This window comes from Mustelus asterias, chromosome 13, assembly GCF_964213995.1.
Source record: "Mustelus asterias chromosome 13, sMusAst1.hap1.1, whole genome shotgun sequence".
NCBI classification, from domain to species: Eukaryota; Metazoa; Chordata; class Chondrichthyes; order Carcharhiniformes; family Triakidae; genus Mustelus; species Mustelus asterias.
Window position 1 is genome coordinate 65022376 of NC_135813.1, and position 23040 is coordinate 65045415.

General features: G+C 46.5%; 1 protein-coding gene and 1 pseudogene across 2 annotated transcripts in view; one reads left to right on the forward strand and one right to left on the reverse strand.

The window, feature by feature from the left end:
* LOC144502717 (calcium-binding protein 1-like) overlaps nucleotides 1–13996 on the forward strand; it is a 105725-nt gene extending 91729 nt beyond the window's left edge. For both annotated transcript variants that reach the window (XM_078226957.1, XM_078226958.1), the window contains 4 exons: nucleotides 1378–1521; nucleotides 7663–7772; nucleotides 10710–10857; nucleotides 13553–13996. In XM_078226957.1, the coding sequence (XP_078083083.1) occupies nucleotides 1378–1521; nucleotides 7663–7772; nucleotides 10710–10857; nucleotides 13553–13578 (428 nt within the window). In that variant the 3' untranslated portion in view covers nucleotides 13579–13996. The remainder of the gene's footprint in view (nucleotides 1–1377; nucleotides 1522–7662; nucleotides 7773–10709; nucleotides 10858–13552) is intronic.
* Nucleotides 13997–20508: 6512 nt separating this feature from the next.
* Nucleotides 20509–20604, reverse strand: LOC144503213 (U6 spliceosomal RNA; annotated as a pseudogene).
* Nucleotides 20605–23040: the final 2436 nt, after the last annotated feature.

Genomic DNA, 23040 nt, shown 5'->3' on the forward strand with positions numbered 1-23040 from the left:
CCTTGTCAGCTGCTAGAGATCCTACAGCCACTAGTCTGCCCGCACATCGACACTCAATCAGTAACCTTCACCAGAGATACTAACAGTGTGGAAGACTGAGGAACAAGATCACTCTGTAAGGCTGGGGTTAGGGCTGAAGTCAGCTGGTAGGGTTAGAGTATTTGAGCTTCACTCCACCTCCCTTAGACCAGGCAATGCAGGACATTCATTAGGAGAGTGCACACAGCCACGGGGCCCCGCATACACAGCCACGGGGCCCCGCATACACAGCCACGGGGCCCCGCATACACAGCCATGGAGCCACAGGTACAAATGCAGGGTCACATGCTCAAACACGGGGCCACATTTACAGCTACGGGGCTTTTTTAGCAGCAGATTTGGAAAAATCTATTGAAAACATGAAGACATTAAAAGGATGAATCTTTGTGAGGTTGGAATTAAGGCACCTGGTTGGGAGAAGAGAATTTGGGCTTTACTGTACTTGTTTCTGAGGTAAAACTGACCTGAGATTGCTAGGTACTGGTAATGGGTATGAGACAGGGCAGGGAGTGGGATTGGACCCATATCCATATCATTGGATCTCTGGAGCTTTGTCCATTTGCAATCCCAGAGGGTCCATCTGATGATCAGGATCATTAGAATCCCCTTTCTCATCCTAAGCTCTTTCAGCCTTTCATTTTAGCTTCCTTGGAAGGAACTCTTAATCTATTGACAAATTGACTTAGCACAAAGATAATGCAAAATACCAACAAAGAGCCTGAAATAAGCCTGGTGAAGAAACAACACAGAGTGTTTGAAGAAGGAACTGTTAGATATATTCGACAGGCTGTTCATTATGCTTCCCTCCTCACTCATGTACTCCCAACTCCCACCTCTCATTCTGCGCTGCTTTCAGCCTCTGCCATCTGACTCAGTACATCTGTTCCAAATGTCTGAGATACACTCAATCAATTGGAATGTATCTGCGACTCAAAGGCATGGAATTCCCTCCCTGAAATTCTCCAGGCGGAATTTTCCCATCCTGCCTGCCACGGGAATCATAGTGGGCAGGACACAGAACCGTGCAAATGTCTGTTGGCCTCGGGTGGGGTTTTCTGGCATTGGGGCGAGCGCGGCTGGAAAATCCCACCCTCCATCACTCCCTCTCTCCCCAGCGTACCCCCTCCCCTCACCCTCCACCAAATCCCTTCTCTTTGACCAAGCTGTGTTCGCCTCCTTTGGTTCCATATCGCTTTTTTTGTCTGATTAGCCTCCTGTGAAGCATCTTTCTACGTGAAAGGTGCTATATAAATGCAAGTGGTTGCTGGTCTCGCTCTCTATTTGACTTTGTTTTATGAAGTGAAGTTTGTGTTTGAACAAGTTACTCTGTGTTGGCAGAGCTCAGAGACGCATTCAAGGAATTTGACAAGGACAAGGATGGTTTCATTGGATGTAAGGATCTGGGTAACTGCATGCGGACAATGGGCTACATGCCAACAGAGATGGAGCTGATTGAACTCTCCCAGCAGATCAACATGAACCGTAAGTTCAGACACAATGATGACCCTGAGCAGATGTGTTTGTATTCGAGTTATCTTTCAGATATTGACATCTGAAGCATCTCAGAGTTTCAGCTTTAGGTGCATGTGCGTGTGGGTATTGTGTGCGTGCATGTGTGTGTGTGTGTGTGCATGTATTGTATCTGCATGCGTGTGTGTGTGTGTGCATGTGCGTGTATTGTATCTGCATGCGTGTGTGTGTGCGTGTATTGTATCTGCACATGTGTGTGCGTATATTGTATCTGCACACGTGTGTGCATGTGCATGTATTGTATCTGCATGTGTGTGCATGTATTGTATCTGCATGCGTGTGCGTATTGTATCTGCATGTGTGTGCGCATGTGCGTGTATTGGATCTTCATACATGTGCGTGTATTGTATCTGCATGCACGTGCGTGTATTGTATCTGCATGTGTGTGTGTGTGTGTATTGTATCTGCATGCATGTGCATGCATTGTATCTGCAGGCGTGTGTGTGTATTGTATCTGCATGTGTGTGTGTGTGTATTGTATCTGCGTGTGTGTGCGTATTGTATCTGCATGCGTGTGCGTGTATTGTATCTGCATGTGTGTGTGTGTATTGTATCTGCATGCGTGTGTGTGTGTATTGTATCTGCATGTGTGTGTGTGTGTATTGTATCTGCATGCAAGTGTGAGTGCGTGTGCGCATGACAGCTACATCACGGAGCCAAGTGCTTATGACAGTTGCCAAATTTGTGTTGCTGATGGAGCAGCATTGTGCAGGGCTCCTCCACCATACTGGGAGGTATGTCCTCAATGGGGCAGGTTCATGCCACATGGTCAGTGCCCAGTGACTCTGGTGCTATTGTGGCCTTGGGTAGCTGGTCCCAAACACAAACCCTCAGTTCTTACACTGTCACGTTTCCTTCCCTCCCCCCATGAAGGCGTCTGTCTGACGTGCCTTTCACATTCTTGTGGCGTGAGCCTGGATGGACATCAAGTATTAATGGGGTATCACAGTATCATGTCAAATCCTGCCCACGCCCAACCTACCAGTCAGCATACCCACATAATTTGATTCCTGCTTAAGAAGTCGGGTGATGACTTTAGCCCTCCTCAGACCAGTGATTTTAAGGTCTGTTCTAACACCACCACCCCCCCCCCCCCCCCCCCGCCAGCCCCCGCCTGGGGTCACCTAACTCGACACATCTCACAGGGGCAGAAGCCTGATTCCCTCTAAGAGATTGTGACCCAACTGCACGTTAATCACTCTAAGTGACTGGGTCAAGAGTAGCACTGACACAGTGTGAAGCTGCTCCCCACAACACCACACACCCCCTTCCCCCAGCCTTGTCAACAAGGAACTGCTCCACAGAATGAGGTGGCAAGTTCAATGACATGGAGATTAGAAATACATTGCAACCAAGAGGAAACAAGTGTGAAGCATCGCAATCTGTGATCTTCCAAAAGGAAAGAGAAAAGCAATTTAGTGTGTTATTTTAAATCCAGTTCTCCCCCGACACTCACCAGTTTATTCAGCACTTGTTCAGATTAACAACTGTCACCCAAGGTTCTTTTGCAGCCAAGTCCGTTTAGATTTGTTGAGTCTGCAGTGAGTTTGTTATTGATCAGTTTCAGTGAAGTAATCCCAGCCAATGATTAAATGCTATGTTTGATAATGGTTAGGCTGCATTCGATTAAACAGAGCTTTTTGCACCTTGTATAAAGTGATTTCAATCCAGGAGTTTACAGTGTCTGTTAGCAGTGGCCCTGTTACCGTGTGGGAGCTTGCTTTCTGACCTGCCGCACTAAGTTGGTACCAAATCTTACAGATCCCGTGTTATTAAGTTTATTTATTAGTGTCACAAGTAGGCTTACATTAACATTGCAATGAAGTTACTGTGAAAAATCACACTCCGGCGCCTATTCGGATACTGTTGTGGTTCAGGTCAGAAACTCCAAAGTGTTTTATGAAGCCCTGCCTGACTCATACATTTTGCATCTTGAATTTGGCTAGGGTAAGCATGATAGGCTTCACTTCAGGTATGATTCAAATGACCCACTAGGGAGCTTTTATCAAACAAAGTTTATTTAAGAATATAGTTAACATGTATAGTAAGAAAATTAGCAAGAACTTTTATCAATTACAAACAAGAAACAAAGCAACCACTATCATGTATAACCCTTAACAAATATATCTAATGTGTTCCAATCAAACCAATCCCTTAGACAAAATCCGTTTTTACAGCAAAGACTAATGCTTACGTGATGCTGGACTTTGGCTGAAATCTGCAGTTCTCTGGATAGACTCAGAACAGTTTGAAGTCAGAACAGCTTCCCAAACCACCAGGGGCTCTAGGCAAGCCACCAACAGCTGACTCCCCCCCTCCCCCCCCCTCACTTCAGAAGGGCAAGACCTTGCTTTCAGCTCACCAGCAGAATTTCTAAAACCAGAGAGAGAGAGAGACTTCTTTTCAGCTTGATGCCCCTTCTAAAACTAAAACCTGCAGCTCCAAACTGAAAATGAAAAAAAAACTCCTACCACCTGACCTGCCAACGAGTTTTTCTCCTAACAATGCAGAGACATAAACATCCCAGTAAAAGTAAACAAACACCCATTTAAGCAGCAATAAAAAGACTCTTGTAGAGAGCCCGGCAACAATGAGAAAAACAAACTGAGGCTGTGAGCTGAGAAACACTGAAGCTGCAAGAGCTGCAGAGATCACAGTGCACTGAGGGAGAATTTAGCATTTAGATGCCAATTCACCTAACTCAGTACAGTATTGAGGTTTGCTGCAAAATCAGATATTTAATTGTAAGGAAGAGATTCTGCTCTGGAAAGAGTGCAAAGGAGATTTACCAGAATGGGCGTTGAGTTGGCACATTGCATTGTGAACCAATTTGATATCATCGTGTGAGTGTGCTGATCATTTAATCATAGAATCCCTAACAGTACAGAAGGAGGCCATTCAGTCCATTGAGTCTGCACTGACCACAATCCCACCCAGGCCCTATCCCGTAACCCCACAATCCCCTGACACTAAGGGGCAATTTAACTTGGTCAATCAACCTAACCCACACATCTTTGGACTGTGGGAGGAAACCGGAGCACCCGGAGGAAACCCACGCAGACACGGGGAGAAGGTGCAACCTCCACACAGACAGTGAGCCAAGGCCAGAATTAAACCCGGGTCCTGGTGCTGTGAGACAGCAGTGCTAACCACCGTGCCACCCCTGTCAGGAGGCCAGTGTTCCTATGACATTGCATTTATTTATACAAACCTGTCTCTCAGCAGTCATTGGGTCAGTTACTGGGATAGTTTCTTTTAATCTTCTTGAGCGCTCCATTGAGCAGAAGCACGTGCTAGTGGTGATGGCAGCGTGGAGGCATTACGCCCCCCCCCCCCCCCACTCCCGCTGAACTGCCATGACCTCTGCGGAAACTTATTTACCCACATCGGCAAGACTCCCTCCAAAGCTGCAGGGGAAGGTCAGAGGAAACTTGCCACTTGTGTGCTCTGCTGCTCAACAAAGAAGCTTCCTCTTCATTTATTTAATACAGGGGTGACACACTGTTAGCAATGTGACAGAGTTGAACGGACCAGGCGCATGTTCCTCATTTGCACTGTGGCTTGGCACCTGTGCCCTTGCCAGTGCCCATCTCTGCCAAAGGTGTTGACGTTGACTGACGAATGAGAGACGCACCGTGTTGTGATTGAGATGCCTGGTGAATCCTTCAAACTGGTCGGCTGGCTTTCCGCCGAGTGAGAGCTCACAACCCTCCCACTTCAGGGGAGTCTGTTGTCCTGGGTGATTGGCATTCTAAGCCCTGCAGCTCGGTGTCTCGGGTAGATTGGCCCTTCTATCTGCCACTCGTGCGTGTGCAGTGCCCCCAGTTGTCGCGATTATAACCAAACTGGGCTGTGCAGACCCCACTGGTCTCCCTGCTATTCAGAATTACAGCTTCATTGCTGACTTTGAGGTGCTCGAATCGGGGTGAAAATAGAACTGAATATTGGGGGAAGATGTTAAATGATACCAGCCAAAGATAAAACTGCCTCCCCCTTGAATCTGTGGTAGCAATACAGCAATGGGGGGGTGGTTTCTGTGCAATAATCGTGAACCAGATTTACAGACTGTAAAATAAAATGATGTCCTTTTGGAACGACTCACTGCTCCCCCTGGGCTACAACCTTCTAACTAATACAAGCATCTTTATTACAATTTTAAATAAATAACCTTTCTAGCACTTTTGTGGCTTTTTAAAAAACGTGACTGCGTGATTCCTGAGCCTTACTGCGAGAGAAAGGATAGCTTTATATCGGGGAGAGACACTGAAACCAATGTTAACCATCATGAATACACCCGAGGATATAAAGGTCCCTGGCCACACTGGATAGAGCAGTGGCAGTGACGTTTTAGCAACACTCTGAAGCACCTCGTCGCCATGATGCAAGCTGCCAGAGAAATAAAATGAGGCTTAGAAAACACTTTGAAATAATGTTCACGCGAAGCCCTTGAACGGAAAGCTAAACGGCTTGAAATAGCAGAGGCACGCTCAGATTAATGACAGGGTTACGATCGCTGATGCAATGTATTCTGATCAGGGAAAAAAAGATCTAAAAAGGGATGCATGAAAGCATATGACAGCTGAGAGCTGCGGGCCTGAGATAGCCAGTGGAGGGCGGCCGTGGGGATCCACATGGTCATTAGGTATTTGAGTGTCTGAGGGCAGGCAAGGGAGAATTCTGAAATCTCTATTTACTAGAAAATCATGTCTGTTGCTCTCTACCTATAACATGTTAGAGTGGGGGGTACTTTAGCCTGAATCAGCGATAATGAGCAAACAGCCCGTCCTATATCAATCCCGATTTTCACTTAATTCAGATTGAGAGGATGCGATTTCCTATTACGCATTCTACACGATCACACAAACTCAGGATCTGACTGCAACAATCGGACAGCTCTCCTTTGGGTCGCTGACATTTGATTCTCGATTGGGGTCCCTGAGCACATGCCTGTCTTGGAGATCTGCCACACAGGGAACACTGTTCCTGCACACCGCCTGCTCACTGCCCTGCATTTGTTGAAAGCACCATCACTGCAAGGACTGCAGAGGGTCAAGAAGGCTCGTCACCATCATCATTGCATCAGAGCAGCTGGGAATTACCAATAATACAGCCTTGCCAGATTTATTCATAGCATAAGAACGGATAATGTTTTAGTGTTGTGATATCCTAACTATGTTAGGGGTTGTGGGTTTTACACAAAAGAAAAAGATGTGGTTTGCACACGTAGATTCAAACTGACATGCTGCAGGTTTTATTGAAAGTGATATTCTCTGCACAGAGTGCAAACTGAAAGTAAAACACTGCAACACCCTAATGACATCACCGTCAAATCATGTGATCAGCTCTTTAAAGCAACCTGCAACCCTTCTAAATATATAACAAATGTACAGTCACAGGTGCCAACTCACACAGCTCAATAGTGATACGTATAATTAGGGAAAGGTTTGCGCAATAAGGTGATTTCGAGAAAGGATGAGTGTATGTTCCTTAGTGGGGAGTGAAAAAGAGTGAAAAGACTAGCACCTAAAAATAACAGTTGTAGATGCTAACAATTGATGTTTTAGTGTTTGTGTGTGTGTGTGTATGTTTGCGTGTGTGTATATGAGTGCGAGTGTGAGTGATACTCCTTTGCCTGTTACTTGATTATAGATGTTATCCTGTTTAATTTAAATAGGATGCAGCCTCCATTAAAATCATTCAATACAGAACTACTGAACACTTACCCACTGATATCAAGCACAGTAATTTGTGATGCAAGGTCTTTGTTGTTATTGTTTATTTATTGGACAGTCCGATACGGAATGTACTAAATTGATTCTATGTTCGGGGCTGTGGGTTTTATATAAAATGAAATGAAATTGAATGTATTCAAGAGGCGGCTGGATGTAGCACTTGGGGCAAATGAGTCAAAGGTTATGGGGAAAAAGCAGGATTGGGTTATTGAGTTGGACGATCAGCCATGATCATGATGAATGGCAGAGCAGGCTTGAAGGGCCGAATGGTCTCCTCCTGCTCTATCTTGTATGTTTCTATGTATTCTACGCCGCAGAATGAGCTCACACAGCTGCTTGTTTCCTTGTGTTTTATTTTTAGTGGGTGGCCATGTTGATTTTGATGACTTTTTGGAACTGATGGGACCAAAGCTATTGGCGGAAACAGCAGACATGATCGGAGTGAAAGAGCTTCGAGACGCTTTCAAGGAGGTGAGGCCTAGATAGAGTGGACGTGAAGAGGATGTTTCCACTAGTGGGAGAGACTAGAACTCGAGGGCACAACCTCAGAGTGAAGGGACACTCCTTTAAAACTGAGATGAGGAGGAATTTCTTCAGCCAGAGAGTGGTGAATCTGTGGAACTCATTGCCACAGAAGACTGTGGAGGCCGGGTCATTGAATGTCTTTAAGACAGAGATAGATAGGTTCTTGATCAATAAGGGTTACAGGGAGAAGGCAGGAGAATGGGGATGAGAATTATATCAGCCATGATTGACTGGCAGAGCAGACTCGATGGACCAAATGGCCTAATTCTGCTCCTATATCTCATGGTCTTATTTCAGCGATTGTGAAATAGCTGTAATTGGGATTCCCGTTGGGCTTTCCCTGGTCTCCTTCCATATCTTCTTCACCATTTCTCCATGATTTTCCGCCCAACTTACGGCAGATCAGAAAAGCCTCCAGGGAAATTCTAAGTGTTAGTTTGGTTTTATATTAGCCCAGGTCATTCTGGAATAATCTATGAGGCAGAACAGACTACAATTTGAACATGAGATGCAACCAAAAGCTGGGCTGCACAAGTTAGCATATCAAAAGGTCTATTTTCAGTGGGTCAAATGGCTTTTTTAAAAAAATCACCCTTCTCATTTTGCATTTTGAAAGAGAAAACTTTATTTTAAAAAAAGCATCCATATGGGCCGAAGAGTCGCCCATTTTGGTCCCTGGTAGCTGACGGGGTAGATTCACCACTGCATGTGGAACTGAGGTACACAGACCAAGACAGTGCCAGGTTCAATCCTGCTGAGTCTGTGCTAAGTTAGTTGGCCTTAGCTGGAATAGTGATAAGAGCTACTGCAGGGAGAGATGCTAGTGTATTGGTAATGTCACTGGACTAGTAATCCAGAGGCCCAGGCTAAAGGCCTGGGAACATGGGCGTAAATCATATAGAACAGTACAGCACAGGAACAGAATCTTCGGCCCACGATGTTGTGCCGAACATGACGCCAAATTAAACTAACCCCTCCTGCCTGCCCTTGGTCCATATCTCTCTATTTCTTGCATATTCATGTGCTTATCTAAAAGTCCCTTAAACACCCCTATCCTATCTGCCTCCACCACCACCCTTGGCAGCCCAGACACCTACCACTCTCTGTAAAAAAACGTTCCCCTCACATCTCCTTTGAACTTTCCCCTTCTCACATTCTGACTGTCACGGCAACTGGCAGAACTTAAATTCAATTAATAAAATTAGAATTTAAAGCTAATATTAGTAATGATGACATGAAACCATCATCGGTTATTGTAAAAAGAGCCCATCTGGTTCACTAATGTCCTTTAGGGAAGGAAATCTGCCACTTTTACCTGGTCTGGCCTACATGTGACTCCAGACCCACAACAATGTGCTTGACTATTAACTGCACTTTGAAATAGCCTAGCAAGCCACCCAAGTCCAGGGCAATTAGGGATGGACAACTAATGCTGCCCCTGCCATCAAGATCCACATCCCGAGAGAGATTTTATTAAGTTGGTACCACTGGTTGGGAAGAGGAGAAAGTCAGCCAGGGTTCTCACTCCTGATTGCTGTTAAATTCACGTGGATGGAAAGTGGGTAAGGGTCAGGGTCACATAAGCTGCCAGCACTCAGTACCTGGGCCAGGTCTTGAAGAGCAGTCACTGAGAAAAATGCCGGAGGGCAGCCATCTTAGTGATTCTTTTGGACACAGTCTGCTTCCGACTATTGGAGAGTTTTACATCTCCTCAACGTGAGAGTTCCAAATCAATGGCAACATCCTAATCGCTGAGATAGTTGAACACAGATATTACAAATAAATGTTTGCACTGTGATGCACCATCAATCGAGCAAAGACTAGTTTGTGTGCAAGAACAAATAGGCTTTTATTAGCAAAAGACTTGGAGCACACCCATGCCGATGAACTGGTCCAGACTGAGGCAGGGGGGTGGGGAGCAGTCGCCTTTATACCTGGACCGGGGAAGGGGGGGGGGGGGGAGGAGTCTCGGGTAGGGCCGGCAGGGATGTGTCCAGGCATGTCACATATACAGGTAATAAGCTAACAGTGGTTTAACACACATTGCATCTGGAAAATTAAGGTCACCCACAGTATACAAACCAATGACTTAATTCACCCTGAAGACCTTTCAAACTGAAGCAGTCAGCCTCTTGTCTTGTGGTTTTATTCGACACAGCAATTTGCTCATCCCGTTTTTCCATTCCCTCTGACCCTTGGCGTGGGGGCGCTGGGGGAACCAGGTTTGACCCAGTGGATTCTTACTCTTTAATATCATTAGCAATGTGAGGTCTCCTCAGACTCTGCCATTGGGATGTCTTCTCATTACCCTTCAGTTATTGTCAGTCTCTTCAAATCAGAATCTCATCTCGCAGAGTCCTGCTGTATTCAGAGACGATGAGAACAGACCTAAACACCCTCCACCGTCTGTACAAAACACAGGCCTAAACACAGTCCGAAACACCCTCCTTGGTCCCTCCAAAGCACAGGCCTAAACACCCTCCTCAGTCTGCACAAAGCACAGGCGTAAACACAGACTTAAACACCCTCCTCAGTCTCTACAGAGCATAGGTGTAAACACAGGCCTAAACACCCTCCTCGGTCTGCACAAAGCACAGGCCCAAACACCCAGACAGTGCCTCAGTTTAAGGTCTCCTTTAAAAGACAGCAGTGCAGCACTCCCTTTGCCCTGCACTCAGGTACTAACCTGGATTATGTGCTCAAGTCTCAGGAGTGGGAACTGAAGTCACAGCAGCCTTGTGTCTGGTGAGAATATGACCAATTTAAACCATAGCTCAAGGGGCAAATGTGAAAGGAACGTGCAGAGGGGGCTTCAGAATTACTTGGTTGTTGAAATAGCTGCAAAAAGGCAAACCCTGTTCATGCACGCACTTAAATCCACAGTTTGACACCAATGGAGATGGAGAGATCAGCACAATGGAACTCCGGGAAGCCATGAAGAAATTACTGGGCCAGCAGATTGGGCACAGAGACATTGAAGAAATACTGAAAGATGTTGACCTGAATGGGGATGGGCGTGTTGACTTTGAAGGTAAGAGCCAATTTTAGTGTCTTAGCTTTGTAACATTCCATTAGCTAACTTTTCATAGCAAGGGCTCTACCCAAGACTAAGCACAGGGTGGCACAGTGGTTAGCTTTGCTGCCTCACAGTGCCTTTCGATTCCTGGCTCGGGTCACTGTCTGTGTGGAGTTTGCGCATTCTCCCCGTGTCTGCATGGGTTTCTTCCAGGTGCTCTAGTTTCCTCCCACACTCCAAAGATGTGCAGGTTAGGTTGATTGGCCATGCTAAAATTGCCCCTTAGTGTCCCAGGATGCATAGGTTAGAAGGATTAACGGGGTAAATATGTGGGGTTACAGGGATAGGGCCTGGGTGGGATTATTGTTGGTGCAGACTCGACGAGCCAAATGGCCTCCTTCTATACTGAAGGGATTCTATTCTATGATACACTACATACAGTGTAGGGTAGAAAAAAGGGGACAACATTGAGTTGGAAGCTTAAGTGTAACAGGCTTGGGGGAAACTGGGGACTTAGCTACTGGTAAAGGACACAGGGATCATAGTGCACGATTAGCCCATACTGCTACTTTCTGAAGCAGTCAGCTTACAAACGGCATGAGTCTGTAAGTGTTCACTGGGATCTGGACAGTACAAATAGTCAGAACAGAACCGTTGAAGTCAAATCTAAGGCCCTCGCATGACACAACACTCCCTAGAAACTGGAAGTCGGAGTACAAACCACCAAGCCCTTCTACATGTTAACCCAGAGGGAACTCTTCCAGTGTAGACATAAAATATAACCAAACTTACTCCAACTTATAAATCAAAGAAAAGGATTAATAAAAAAACTTCATTACTCCAAACTTGAGACCTCACCTTGAGCCATTCCAAGTTCCCCACAATTCCCAACATGTTCTAATTTATACTGAGTCAGCTGATCATCAAATCATTCTGTCATTGGTTACATAGTTTACTGGGTCAGCTGACCCTGACAGCTTATTACTATTGGTCACATTACAACAGATCCAATATTATCACTGGTTACATTCTAACACTCCAAACCCAGCAAAGGTGGTGGGTGCTGCCTTTAAATAGTGGCGGCTGTTCCGGCCGCTGTGCCAGGGATGAGCGAGGCGCACGGGCTGGAGGGTTCGGGTGGAAAATGGCAGTGCTGGCCTCCAATCAGTGTTGCAGACTGACCTACATCGCAGATTGCCTATTCTGCATACTTTTAACAAACGCTCTTGACATTCACACTCATCTCTTCACCAAAATAGGGTCTGAAGCGGCTGTCAGCCGAAGTGTGTACGCGCCACGGAGGCCATTTTGGACCTTGCACCGCAGCCATTAATGTGAGAGATATGGGCATTCCACAGCTAACATATTCAGTGAACATTGCCAAAGCTCTCCGGTACTGGGGTTTCCTTGTGTCGTGTCTGGGTCTGTTGTACACTAGTTGTCAGAGATTGATTACAATGATTAGTCAACAGCTCCATTCTTGTTGTACATGTCAATAGCAGGATGGTAGGAGGTGAACTAACCAGACCGCGGTCACTATTAGCTGGCAGTCCTGATTTACTTTTACATTTTAAACGTGCTTTTTCATTTGCTGAGCTTCCATCAAGGTAAGAGCAGGAGTCAGCTGTCCAGCCCCTTGAACCTATTCTATCCTTCTGTTAGGCTGATTTGGCCTTCGACTCCATTTACATACTTCTTATTCCGCAGCCTTTGATATTTACCCTACAATTATCTGTCAGGCTCAGTCTTGAAAAGTTCAGTTTATCCAGCAACCACTGTCTTCTAGAGCAGACTGATCCATATTTCCCTTACCCTTCCTGATCCTGAGCTATCAGAGAGGGAAATCTGACCCTGAACTCTGACCCTGAGCTATCAGAGAGTGAACTCTGACCCTGAGTTATCAGAGAGGGAAATCTGACCCAGAACTATCAGAGAGGGAGCTGTGACCCTTAGCTATCAGAGTGAACTCTGACCCTGAGCTATCAGAGAGGAAGCTGTGACCCTGAGCTATCAGAGAGTGAACTCTGACCCTGAGTTATCAGAGAGTGAACTCTGACCCTGAGCTATCGGAGAGTGAACTCTGACCCTGAGCTATCGGAGAGTGAACTCTGACCCTGAGCTATCGGAGAGTGAACTCTGACCCTGAGCTATCGGAGAGTGAACTCTGACCCTGAGCTATCGGAGAGTGAACTCTGACCCTGAGCTATCATAGAGGAAGCTGTGACTCTGAGCTATCAGAGAGTGAACTCTGACCCTGAGCTAACGGAGAGTGAACTCTGACCCTGAGCTATCGGAGAGTGAACTCTGACCTGAGCTATTGGAGAGTGAACTCTGACCCTGAGCTATCGGAGAGTGAACTCTGACCCTGAGCTATTGGAGAGTGAACTCTGACCCTGAGCTATCTGAGAATGAACTCTGACCCTGAGCTATCGGAGAGTGAACTCTGACCCTGAGCTATTGGAGAGTGAACTCTGACCCTGAGCTATCTGAGAATGAACTCTGACCCTGAGCTATCTGAGAATGAACTCTGACCCTGAGCTATCGGAGAGTGAACTCTGACCCTGAGCTATTGGAGATTGAACTCTGACCCTGAGCTATTGGAGAGGGAGAGCTCTGGGAGAGTTGCTGGGTTTTGTATCCTGTCAGTTTATTCTGTGATAGTTTCTCGGAGCTCATGTTTTTGTGATTTAACATTGTTGTTGATTTCCAGAATTTGTCCGGATGATGTCTCGCTGACCGAGAGGAGGTGCCTCCTGGATCAAGATTGCAAATAGCAGTACTGACAGAAACTGAGGCAATACGGTAACGCTCTGGAGACTTTATCAAACGACTCTTCCAGATACAGAGCAAAATCTCTTTCTATTCCAAACTACTGAGGAAATCCCAAGTTTCCAAGAAGCTGGAACTATAAACGGAAACAACAGCATTCTTTGTATTTCTCTGCTGCCAGAGTTCCACAGTAAATATCACCCCGTGTACTGCCGACCCTCACCAAGGACTGTACGCCATGGTGCAGTGCTCAATATAAAATCACTAATGTCATTAACAGATGATATTTGAAGTTGTATCAAGCTGTTTATAACTCCTCGGTCTTTTATGCGGCATCAGAGGATTTATCTCTCAGCAACAATTCAGAATATCAGGGATGAGAATAACACTGACTGAGACGTTAGTGTTCAATTTGTCCCTGCGCCACCGTAACTAAGTCATTATAGTGACTGGCCTGGCAATTGCATTGAAATAGCAGAAACAAGATTGCAATGCGTTCTTGCATGAACTCACATAGCTTCACTGCAGAAATGGAACGTCCTGGTGTTTGTCGGTTTTGTGGTGATATACCCCTGGATTTCATACCCTCGAGCATGTCAGACTCATTGCAGCACAAGGGAATAACCTCCACAAAGCCTCTCCGTTAGTAGAAACCAGAGGTCACAGTGGGGCCAGCTGACCTTTGCTTGAAGGGTTTGGATTTTGAATGAACTCTGCCCTCTCTGTTCCACGTTGTGATCTGGAACGCACAGCCCCCAGGGAAGCAGATTCGATCGTGAATTCCAACAAAAAAAGGAATTGGATAAAGAGGCGATGGGGAAAGAGTGAGGGAGTGAGAGAATGTAGAGGTGGCTGGCTATTACAGAGAACCCACACAGACAGAGTGGGCTGAATGGCCACCTGTACGCGATGATTCGATTCTGTTTCATTGTTTTTTTCTTTCTAATGCTCATCAAGTTGAGGAATGTTGGAAGCAGATTTCACTGCCCCCCCCCCCCCCCCATACCTCCACCCCCGTCCCAAACTTCACAAGTAGCTGATCTGGAATGTTCCAGAACAGCTTTTCAGCTCTCTACCTCACTACTCCAGGTGTTGGCGTCTCTCAGTCTCTCTCTTGCCGCTGCCGTAGTGGGAGTCACTGAGGGAAATGGCGAGCGATTCTCCTCCAAGCGGCTGTAACTGCTCTGCAAGCTACACAGATTGACTCTTATCCCCGCAACCCCTTCCTGATGATCCAATCTGCCTCCTGTCATTCTCCTCGGAATGAATGAGGTGATGTCCACCAGGATTGGACATTGGTGAGAAGGAAACTGGAGGGGGCGGAGTTCCCTTGCTTCATTCTGTGATTCTTTAACCACAGATTCGGTGACACAGTCCTTGTGACGGTGTCTTCTGAGGCCTTAGAAATTCATGGGAGGCGGCACAGTAGCACAGTGGTTAGCACTGCTTCCTCACAGCTCTAAGGACTCGGGTTCAATTCCCGGCTTGGGTCACTGTGTGGAGTTTGCACATTCTCCCCGTGCCTGCGTGGGTTTCCTCTGGGTGCTCTGGTTTCCTCCCACACTCCAAAGATGTGCATGTTAGATGGATTGTCCATGCTAAATTGCCCATTTAGTGTCCCAAGATGTATAGGTTAGATGGGATCAGCCATGGTAAATGTGTGTGGTTACGGGGGATAGGACAGGGGAGAGAACCTGGTTAAGATACTCTGTCAGAGAGTCTGTGCAGACTTGATGGGCCGAATGGCCTCTTCTGCACTGTAGAGATTGCATGAACAGCTGACCATTAGCTTTGGAATCTGGCCTGCACGTTGCTGGTCCCCATTCATGCTCTCCTCCCAGCTTGGGAATATAGGGTATTCCATACAAGGACATCTCCATGGAGACGCAGTTGAACGATTTGTGAAGGTTCCTCCCACGGATCTCTTTCTCCTCCTCCACTAAAAGATCCGTTCAAGTCTGAAATACCTTCCCCTTGCTCAGGGCCAGGGAGAGAGAATTCCCATCTCAGCACAGGCCCAGATTGGCTGACACTGCACTGACCAGAGACTCAACTCTGACCTTCCCTGTCTGCACGATTTAATATTGTGCAGTTTGTGTGTGGGGGGTGGGGGGAGAGGGGGTTAGGCTTTGAGGGTGACATGCCCCATCCTGCTGAGAAGCCATCTTCAAACAACCAGTTAGTGAGAAAGAAGGTGGGGATAAGTGAAGCTGCCACTAGGATGAACGAGAGGAGGGAAACTGGGTCCGTGCAGTGTAAACCCAGGAGGGCTTTAACCAGGCAGCCAACCTGACCCCAGCTGGACAGGCCCGGTTAAAAATCCCCCAAGGTAACCAGATCCAGCAAACGGCTAAACGAACAGGCATTTGAATGACAAATTTGTAGAATGGTTTTGGTGAGTGTCTATAATGGTAAGTAGCTGAGGAGAGGGGAGGTGATGGCCAAGTGTTATTATCACGAGAGTATTAATCCAGAAACTCAATTAATGTTCTGGGGACCTGAGTTCAAATCCCGCCACGGGCAGATGGTAGAATTTGAATTCAATTAAAAAAATCAGGAATTAAGAATCTACTGATGACCATGAAACCATTGTCGACTGTCGGAAAAACCGATCTGGTTCACTAATGCCCTTTAAGGAAGGAAATCTGCCGTCCTTACCTGGTCTGGCCTACATGTGACTCCAGAGCCACAGCAATGTGGTTGTCTCTCAACTGCCCTCGGGCAACTAGGGATGGGCAATAAATGCTGGCCAGCCAGCGACACACATGTCCCACGAATGAATAAAAAGCTGAAATGCAGGATTCAGTGTGATCCTGAGACTATAAATATGCATGTGGGCAAAGCTCAACCTCATTTCTAAAGGACTATTAAGCATTCAATTGTTATTAATTGTGCTCCATTGGGACCAGAATGCAGAATAATTAAATGGAGATTTAAAATGCCAATTATAAATGTATGGCTCCAGTTGCTTGTGTGTGGATTCCTGGATCGATGCTATATTGTCTGTTGTGGTTTATGTACAGATAAATCTTGTTCTCTGGGCTGCAGTATCATTATAGAACATGATGGAATTGAGGTTCTCTCTGCCAACTTGTCCATCACCATGTTCTTTGTTGCTTTGATTTAACAGGCACTTGTCAGGAAATTATAGATCAGTTTGCCTCACTCTAGCTGTCAGCAGATAAACTGGGGCCTTTAGCATTTTGCCCTGGGCACCTTAATAGTTGTCCACTTTTGTTGGGGTTCCACCTCATGGAGAAAAGACTAGGATTCGGTGCCCATCACCCCTGCCCCCAACATACCCCCTTGCCATATCTAGGGGTCCTGTCCGAGAGAAAGTTCCTGGGTTTCACTGGACCAGTAAGGCATCTGATCAGCCCAAATGGACCCATGCCTGATGAAGCCACAACACAGGACTACATGCATGTCAAAGAATGGCAGTAGCATGTGACTGAGGTTCCCAGCACCACAGATGCCCTATTTGATTGATATCGGCACAGTGGCACAGTGGTTAGCACTGCTGCCTCACAGCGCCAGGGACCTGGATTCGATTCCCGACTCGGGTCACTGTCTGTGTGGAGTTTGCACGTTCTCCCCATGTCTGCGTGGGTTTCCTCCGGGTACTCCGGTTTCCTCACACAGTCCAAAGATGTGCGGGTTAGGTGGATTGGCCATGCTAAATTGCCACTTAGTGTCAGAGGTACTAGCTGGGGTAAATGAATGGGGTTATGGAGATAGGGCCTGGGCGGGATTGTGATCGGTGCAGACTCGATGGGCCGAATGCCCTCTTTCTGCACTGTAGGGTTCTATGATTCTATGATTGTCCAAAAATGTACAGGTTAGATGGATTGGCCATGCTAAATTGTCCCTTAGTGTCCAAAGAAGTGTAGGGGGATTAGCGGATTAAATATGTGGGGTTATGGGGATAGGGCCTGAGTAAGAGGTTCTGTCAGAGAGTCAGTGTAGAGACGATGGGCCGAATGACCTCCTCTGCACTGTAGGGATTCTATGATTCACTCCACAGGATAGCAAGAAACAGCTGAAGGCACTGGATCCACAAAGTCTATGGGTCCTGGCAATATTCCGGTGATAGTACAGAAGACTTGTTCTCCAGAACTAGTGTGTGCCCTGGCCAAGCTGTTCCAGGACAGCTACAACACTGGTATCTACCCAGCAATGTGGAAAATTGCCTCGTTCTGTCCTGTATGCAAGAAAAAAGTCAAATCCTTCCCGGCCAATTACTGTCCCATCAGTCTACTCTCCATCATCAGCAGAGTAATGGAAAATGTCATTGACAGTGCTATCAAGCAGCACTTACTCAGCAATAACCTGCTCAATGACGCTCACATTGGGTTCTGCCAGGCTCACTCAGCTCCTGACCTCATCACAGCTTTTATCCAAACATGGATAAAAGAGCTGAACTTCCTTGACAATAACTGCCTTTGACATCAAGGCAGCATTTGGCCCAGGAAGGCATCAAGGAGCCCAAACAAAACTGGAGTCAATGGGAATCGGGGAAAACCCTTCAGTGGTTGGAGGCATACTTTGCACAAAGGAAGATAGTTGTAGTGGTTGGAGGTCGATTATCTCAGCTCCTGGACATCTCTGCAGGAGTTCCTCAGGGTAGTCTCTTAAGCCCAACCATCTTCAGCTGTTTCATCAAAGACTTTCCCTCCATCATATTGTTAGAAGTAGGGATGTTCGCTGATGACTGCACAATGTTCAGCACCATTTGTGACTTCTCCAATACTGAGACAGTCTGTGTCCAAAGGCAGCAAGACCTGGACAATATCCAGGTTTGGGCTGACAAGTAGCGAGTAACATTCTCACCACACAAATGCAAAGCAATGGCCATCTTCCCTTGACATTCAATGGCAGTACTATCCCCCACTATCGACATCCTGGGGGTTACTGTTGTTCAGAAGCTGAACTGGACTGGCCATGTAAATACTGTGGCTACAAGAGCAGGCCAAAGGCTAGGAATCCTGTGGCGAGTAACTCACCTCCTGATTCCCCAAAGCCTGTCCACCATCTACAAGGCAGGAGAATGATGGAATACTCTCCACTTGCCTGGATGAGTGCAGCTCCAACAACAATGAAGCAACTCCACACCATCCAGGGCAAAGCACCCCAACCCCATCCACCACCCATCCACATTCACTCCCTCCAACGCCAACACGGTGGCCGCAGTGTGTACCATCTGCAAGATGCCCTGCAACAACTCACCAAGACAGCACCGTCTAAAACTGTGACCTCCACCACCTAGAAAGACAAGGGCAGCAGATCCATCTGACTTGGAAATATATATCACTGTTCCTTTACTGTCACTGGGTCAAAATCCAGTAACTCCCTGTGTAATAGCACTGTGGGTGTATCTGTGCCACGTAGACTGCAGCGGTTCAAGAAGGCAGCTCACCAGCTTAAGGACAGTTAGAGATCAGCAATAAATGCTGGCCTCGCCAATAATGCCCACATCTCAAACGAATGAAACAAACTTACTAAACACTCGTCTTTGTGTATAAAACAACAGCAACAGTCCATTGACTGTGAAGCACTTTGGAACATGTTGAGAACATTGTAAAGTGTGTTATAAAATGCAAGTTCTTCTTTGACACCTTTCGTTTGGATTCTAAACAAGATTAAAATCATACGAGGCCTTAGACTGCCGTACCTGGAGAATTGTGTCGGGTTTTGGACAACACAATTATCAGAAGGAAATGTAACAAACCTGCCGTTCATACTCACCGGAATGTTACCAGGGATGAGGGAATATAATTAAGGGAAAAGACTTGAAAATTGGGACATTTTCAATGGAATAGTAATGCAGAGACATGAAAGAGATCTCCAACCTTGTGAAAGGTCGGGAGAAAGTAAATAGTGATGGGTTATTCCCACTGCCTGACGAGATGACAGCAAAAAGTCAGATCAAGCCCAAGAAGGGGTGCAATGTCAGCTTGGACCTTGTTTGTCTCCCTTGTGGGGACCTTGAATTGGATTCAATTTGAATGTGGTTTTTGGAGCAAGCAAGGAATGGATTTGGATTTGCCCGGTCCATTCTGAGCACCGGCTTTGTAACTTTAAGAATGGAGTAAAAAATTAAAAAGCCATAAATTTAATCTCAAAAAATGAACCAGCAATTGAAAAGCATCCTTTACAGAAGGATCAGTAAAACTGAAAGTATTGCCTCTTGCCATTTGAAAATAAATGGTAGTTATGGGGAGCCAGTAGCCAGAGTGGGATTAGGCCAGGTGCTTGAAGAAGGGAAAATAGCCTGGTTCGTACAACAACAATTTGGAGGAGAATTTGGTCCCACGCTCACCTGCTGTTTGGAGTGAACAAGTAGCAGTGGGGTGGGGGTAATTTTGGGGCATTGATCTGTTACACCCGATCCCTCCTGGAAAACCTCCTCATGTTCTCTTCATCAGGAGCGGTGGTGGTGCAGTGCTATTGTTTCTGGACTAGTAATCCAGGGACCCAGTGTAATGCTCTGGGGACCTGGGTTCGAATCTCCCCATAGCTGATAGTGAAATTTGAATTCAATTTTTAAAAATCTGGAATTACAAGTCTAATGATGACCATGAAACCATAGAATCCTTATAGTGCAGAGGGAGGCCATTCGACCCATCAAGCCTGCACCAACAACAATCCCACCCATGTCCTATCCCTTTAACCCCACGTATTTACCCTAGCTAGTCCCCCTGATACTAATGGGCAATTTAGCATAGCCAATGCACCTAATCTGCACATCTTCGGAGTGTGGGAGGAAACCGGAGCACCCGGAGGAAACCCACACAGACACAGGGAGAATGTGCAGACTCCACACACAGTCACCTGAGGCCAGAATTGAACCTGGGTCACTGACGCTGTGAGACAGCAGTGCTAACCACTGTGTCACCCCAAAACATGCAACACTTCAAGAATTTGCGTGTCATCTTTGCGCAGGGGCCATGCTAATCATTCCAATTTTAGTATATGTGCTGCCAAAGTGAGCACATATACTAAAAGTCAATTGTTGGAAAAACCCATCTGGTTCACTAATGTCCTTTAGGGAAGGAAATCTGCCGTCCTTACCTGGTCTGGCTGACATGTGACTCCAGAGCCACAGCAATGTGGTTGACTCTTAAATTCCCTCTGAAACAGAAGGCAGTTGGTGCAGTAAATGTTGGCCCAGCCACTGTACACTGTCTGTAAATGAATTTAAAAATAACTTGATTCAGTCGGAGCTGCCTTTAACATGCAAGCCTGCTTTACAATCCCACTGGAAATCCATCATGGATCGTGTGGAGCCTACGTTGCTGGTGTAAAAGCTTGTTTTCCAAGTTGAGATTTTTGTGGGGTCAGACAAAGCCACAAATGGGATCACAACGTAAGATATGATGAGCCACAGCAAACTCTGGCTCACCTCTTCCTGGTAGGAGAATCGGATGAGGAGAGCAGTTAGTGGCAATTTGTCCTGTACATTCAGCAGAAGTTTTTCAGAATGTGGTTTTTCAAACTGACTGGCTGTTATTTGGTAAGTTGTGGCAATTGCTGGGAATGAGTGAAGGAGTACGCTGACATGTTCAATAGCTGCAAAGACTGCTTTGTAAAATTTACCCCTTTCCTTGTTAGGCAAGATGATAAATTGTATTCTTACATTGTGGTCATGGAGATACAGAATACCTCGACTGCTTTACAGAGAGGTGAACAGCAGATAGAAAAGGGGAAAATTGGGGTGAGACCGAGGCTCAGTGACAGGTTTTTCTTTTAATTAAGTGGTCCTGAGAGCAGGGAAGGTGATAACACTGGTTTGGAGAAAAGGGGGTTTGGGGGGGGGGGGGTGCTGAATTATCCCCACACCCCCTTCTCCTCCGTGCACATCAGCCTCTCCTCTTCCAAGCAATGGGCCCAGTACAGCTGTTGTTGGTGCAGCTCCAACTCAAGAAGCTTGACACCATCCAGGGCAAAGCAGCCACGCTTGATTGGCACCATATCTACAAACATCCACTCCCTCCACCACCGACGATCAGTAGCAGCAGTGTGTACTATCCACAAAATGCACTGCAGCATTTCACCAAAGACCCTTAGACAGCATCTTCCAAACCCACGACCACTTCCATCTAGAAGGATAAGGGACACGGGCAGCAGATACACGGGAACACCACCACCTGCAAGTTCCCGTCCAAGCCACTCACCATCCTGACTTGGAAATATATCGTCGTTCCTTTGCAGTCGCTGGAACAAAATCCTGGAATTTCCTCCCTAACGGCATTGTGGGTCAACCCACAGAACATGGACTGCAGCGATTCAAAGAGGCAGCTCACCACCACCTTCTCAAGGGCAACTAGGGATGGGCAATAAATGCTGGCCAGCCAGCGACGCCCATGTCCCACGAATGAATAAAAAGTACACAATGGTCATCCTGCCCTTTAAGGAATGCTGGTACCCAGCAGTGCAACCTCGGAGTTCCTTCAGAGAAACATCTCCACATTGCCGAGAAGCTGCATCTCTGTTGGGGATGTAGTTCCAGGATTTTGATCCAGCGACAGTGAAGGAGCAGCAGTATATTTTTCACATCAGGATGGTGTATGCCTTGGAGAAGAACTTAGAGCTAGGAATGTTCCCTTGCATCTGCTGCCCTTATCCTTCTAGGTGGTAGGGGAAGGTGCTAGAGAGTTGTTGCAGTGTCTCTTGTAGGTGGTACATATTGCTGCCACAGTGCGCTGATGTTGGAGGGAGCAAGGGGGTGCCAATCAAATGAGCTGCTTTGTCCTGAATGGTGTCGAGCTTCTTGTGTGCTGTTGGAGCTGCACCCATCCAGGTAAGTGGGGAGTATTCCATCACACTCCTGACTTGTGCCTTGTCGATGGTGAACCGGCCTTGAGAGTCTGGAAGTGAGATACTCACTGCCAAATACCCAGCTCCAACCTGCTGTTGTAACCACAGTACTTATAAGGTTGTACAAGACATTGGTAAGGCCGCACTTGGAATACTGTGTGCAGTTCTGGTCACCCTATTATAGAAAGGATATTATTAAACTAGAAAGAGTGCAGAAAAGATTTACTAGGATGCTACCGGGACTTGATGGATTAAGTTATAAGGAGAGGCTGGATAGACTGGGACTTTTTTCTCTGGAGCGTAGAAGGCTGAGGGGTGATCTTATAGAGGTCTATAAAATAATGAGGGGCATAGATCAGCTAGTCAATATCTTTTCTCAAAGGTAGGGGGAGTCTAAAACTAGAGGGCATAGGTTTAAGGTGAGAGGGGAGAGATACAAAAGTGTCCAGAGGGGCAATTTTTTCACACAGAGGGTGGTGAGTGTCTGGAACAAGCTGCCAGAGGTAGTAGTAGAGGTGGGTACAATTTTGTCTTTTAAAAAGCATTTAGATAGTTACATGGGTCAGATGGGTAAAGAGGGATATGGGCCAAATGCGGGCAATTGGGATTAGC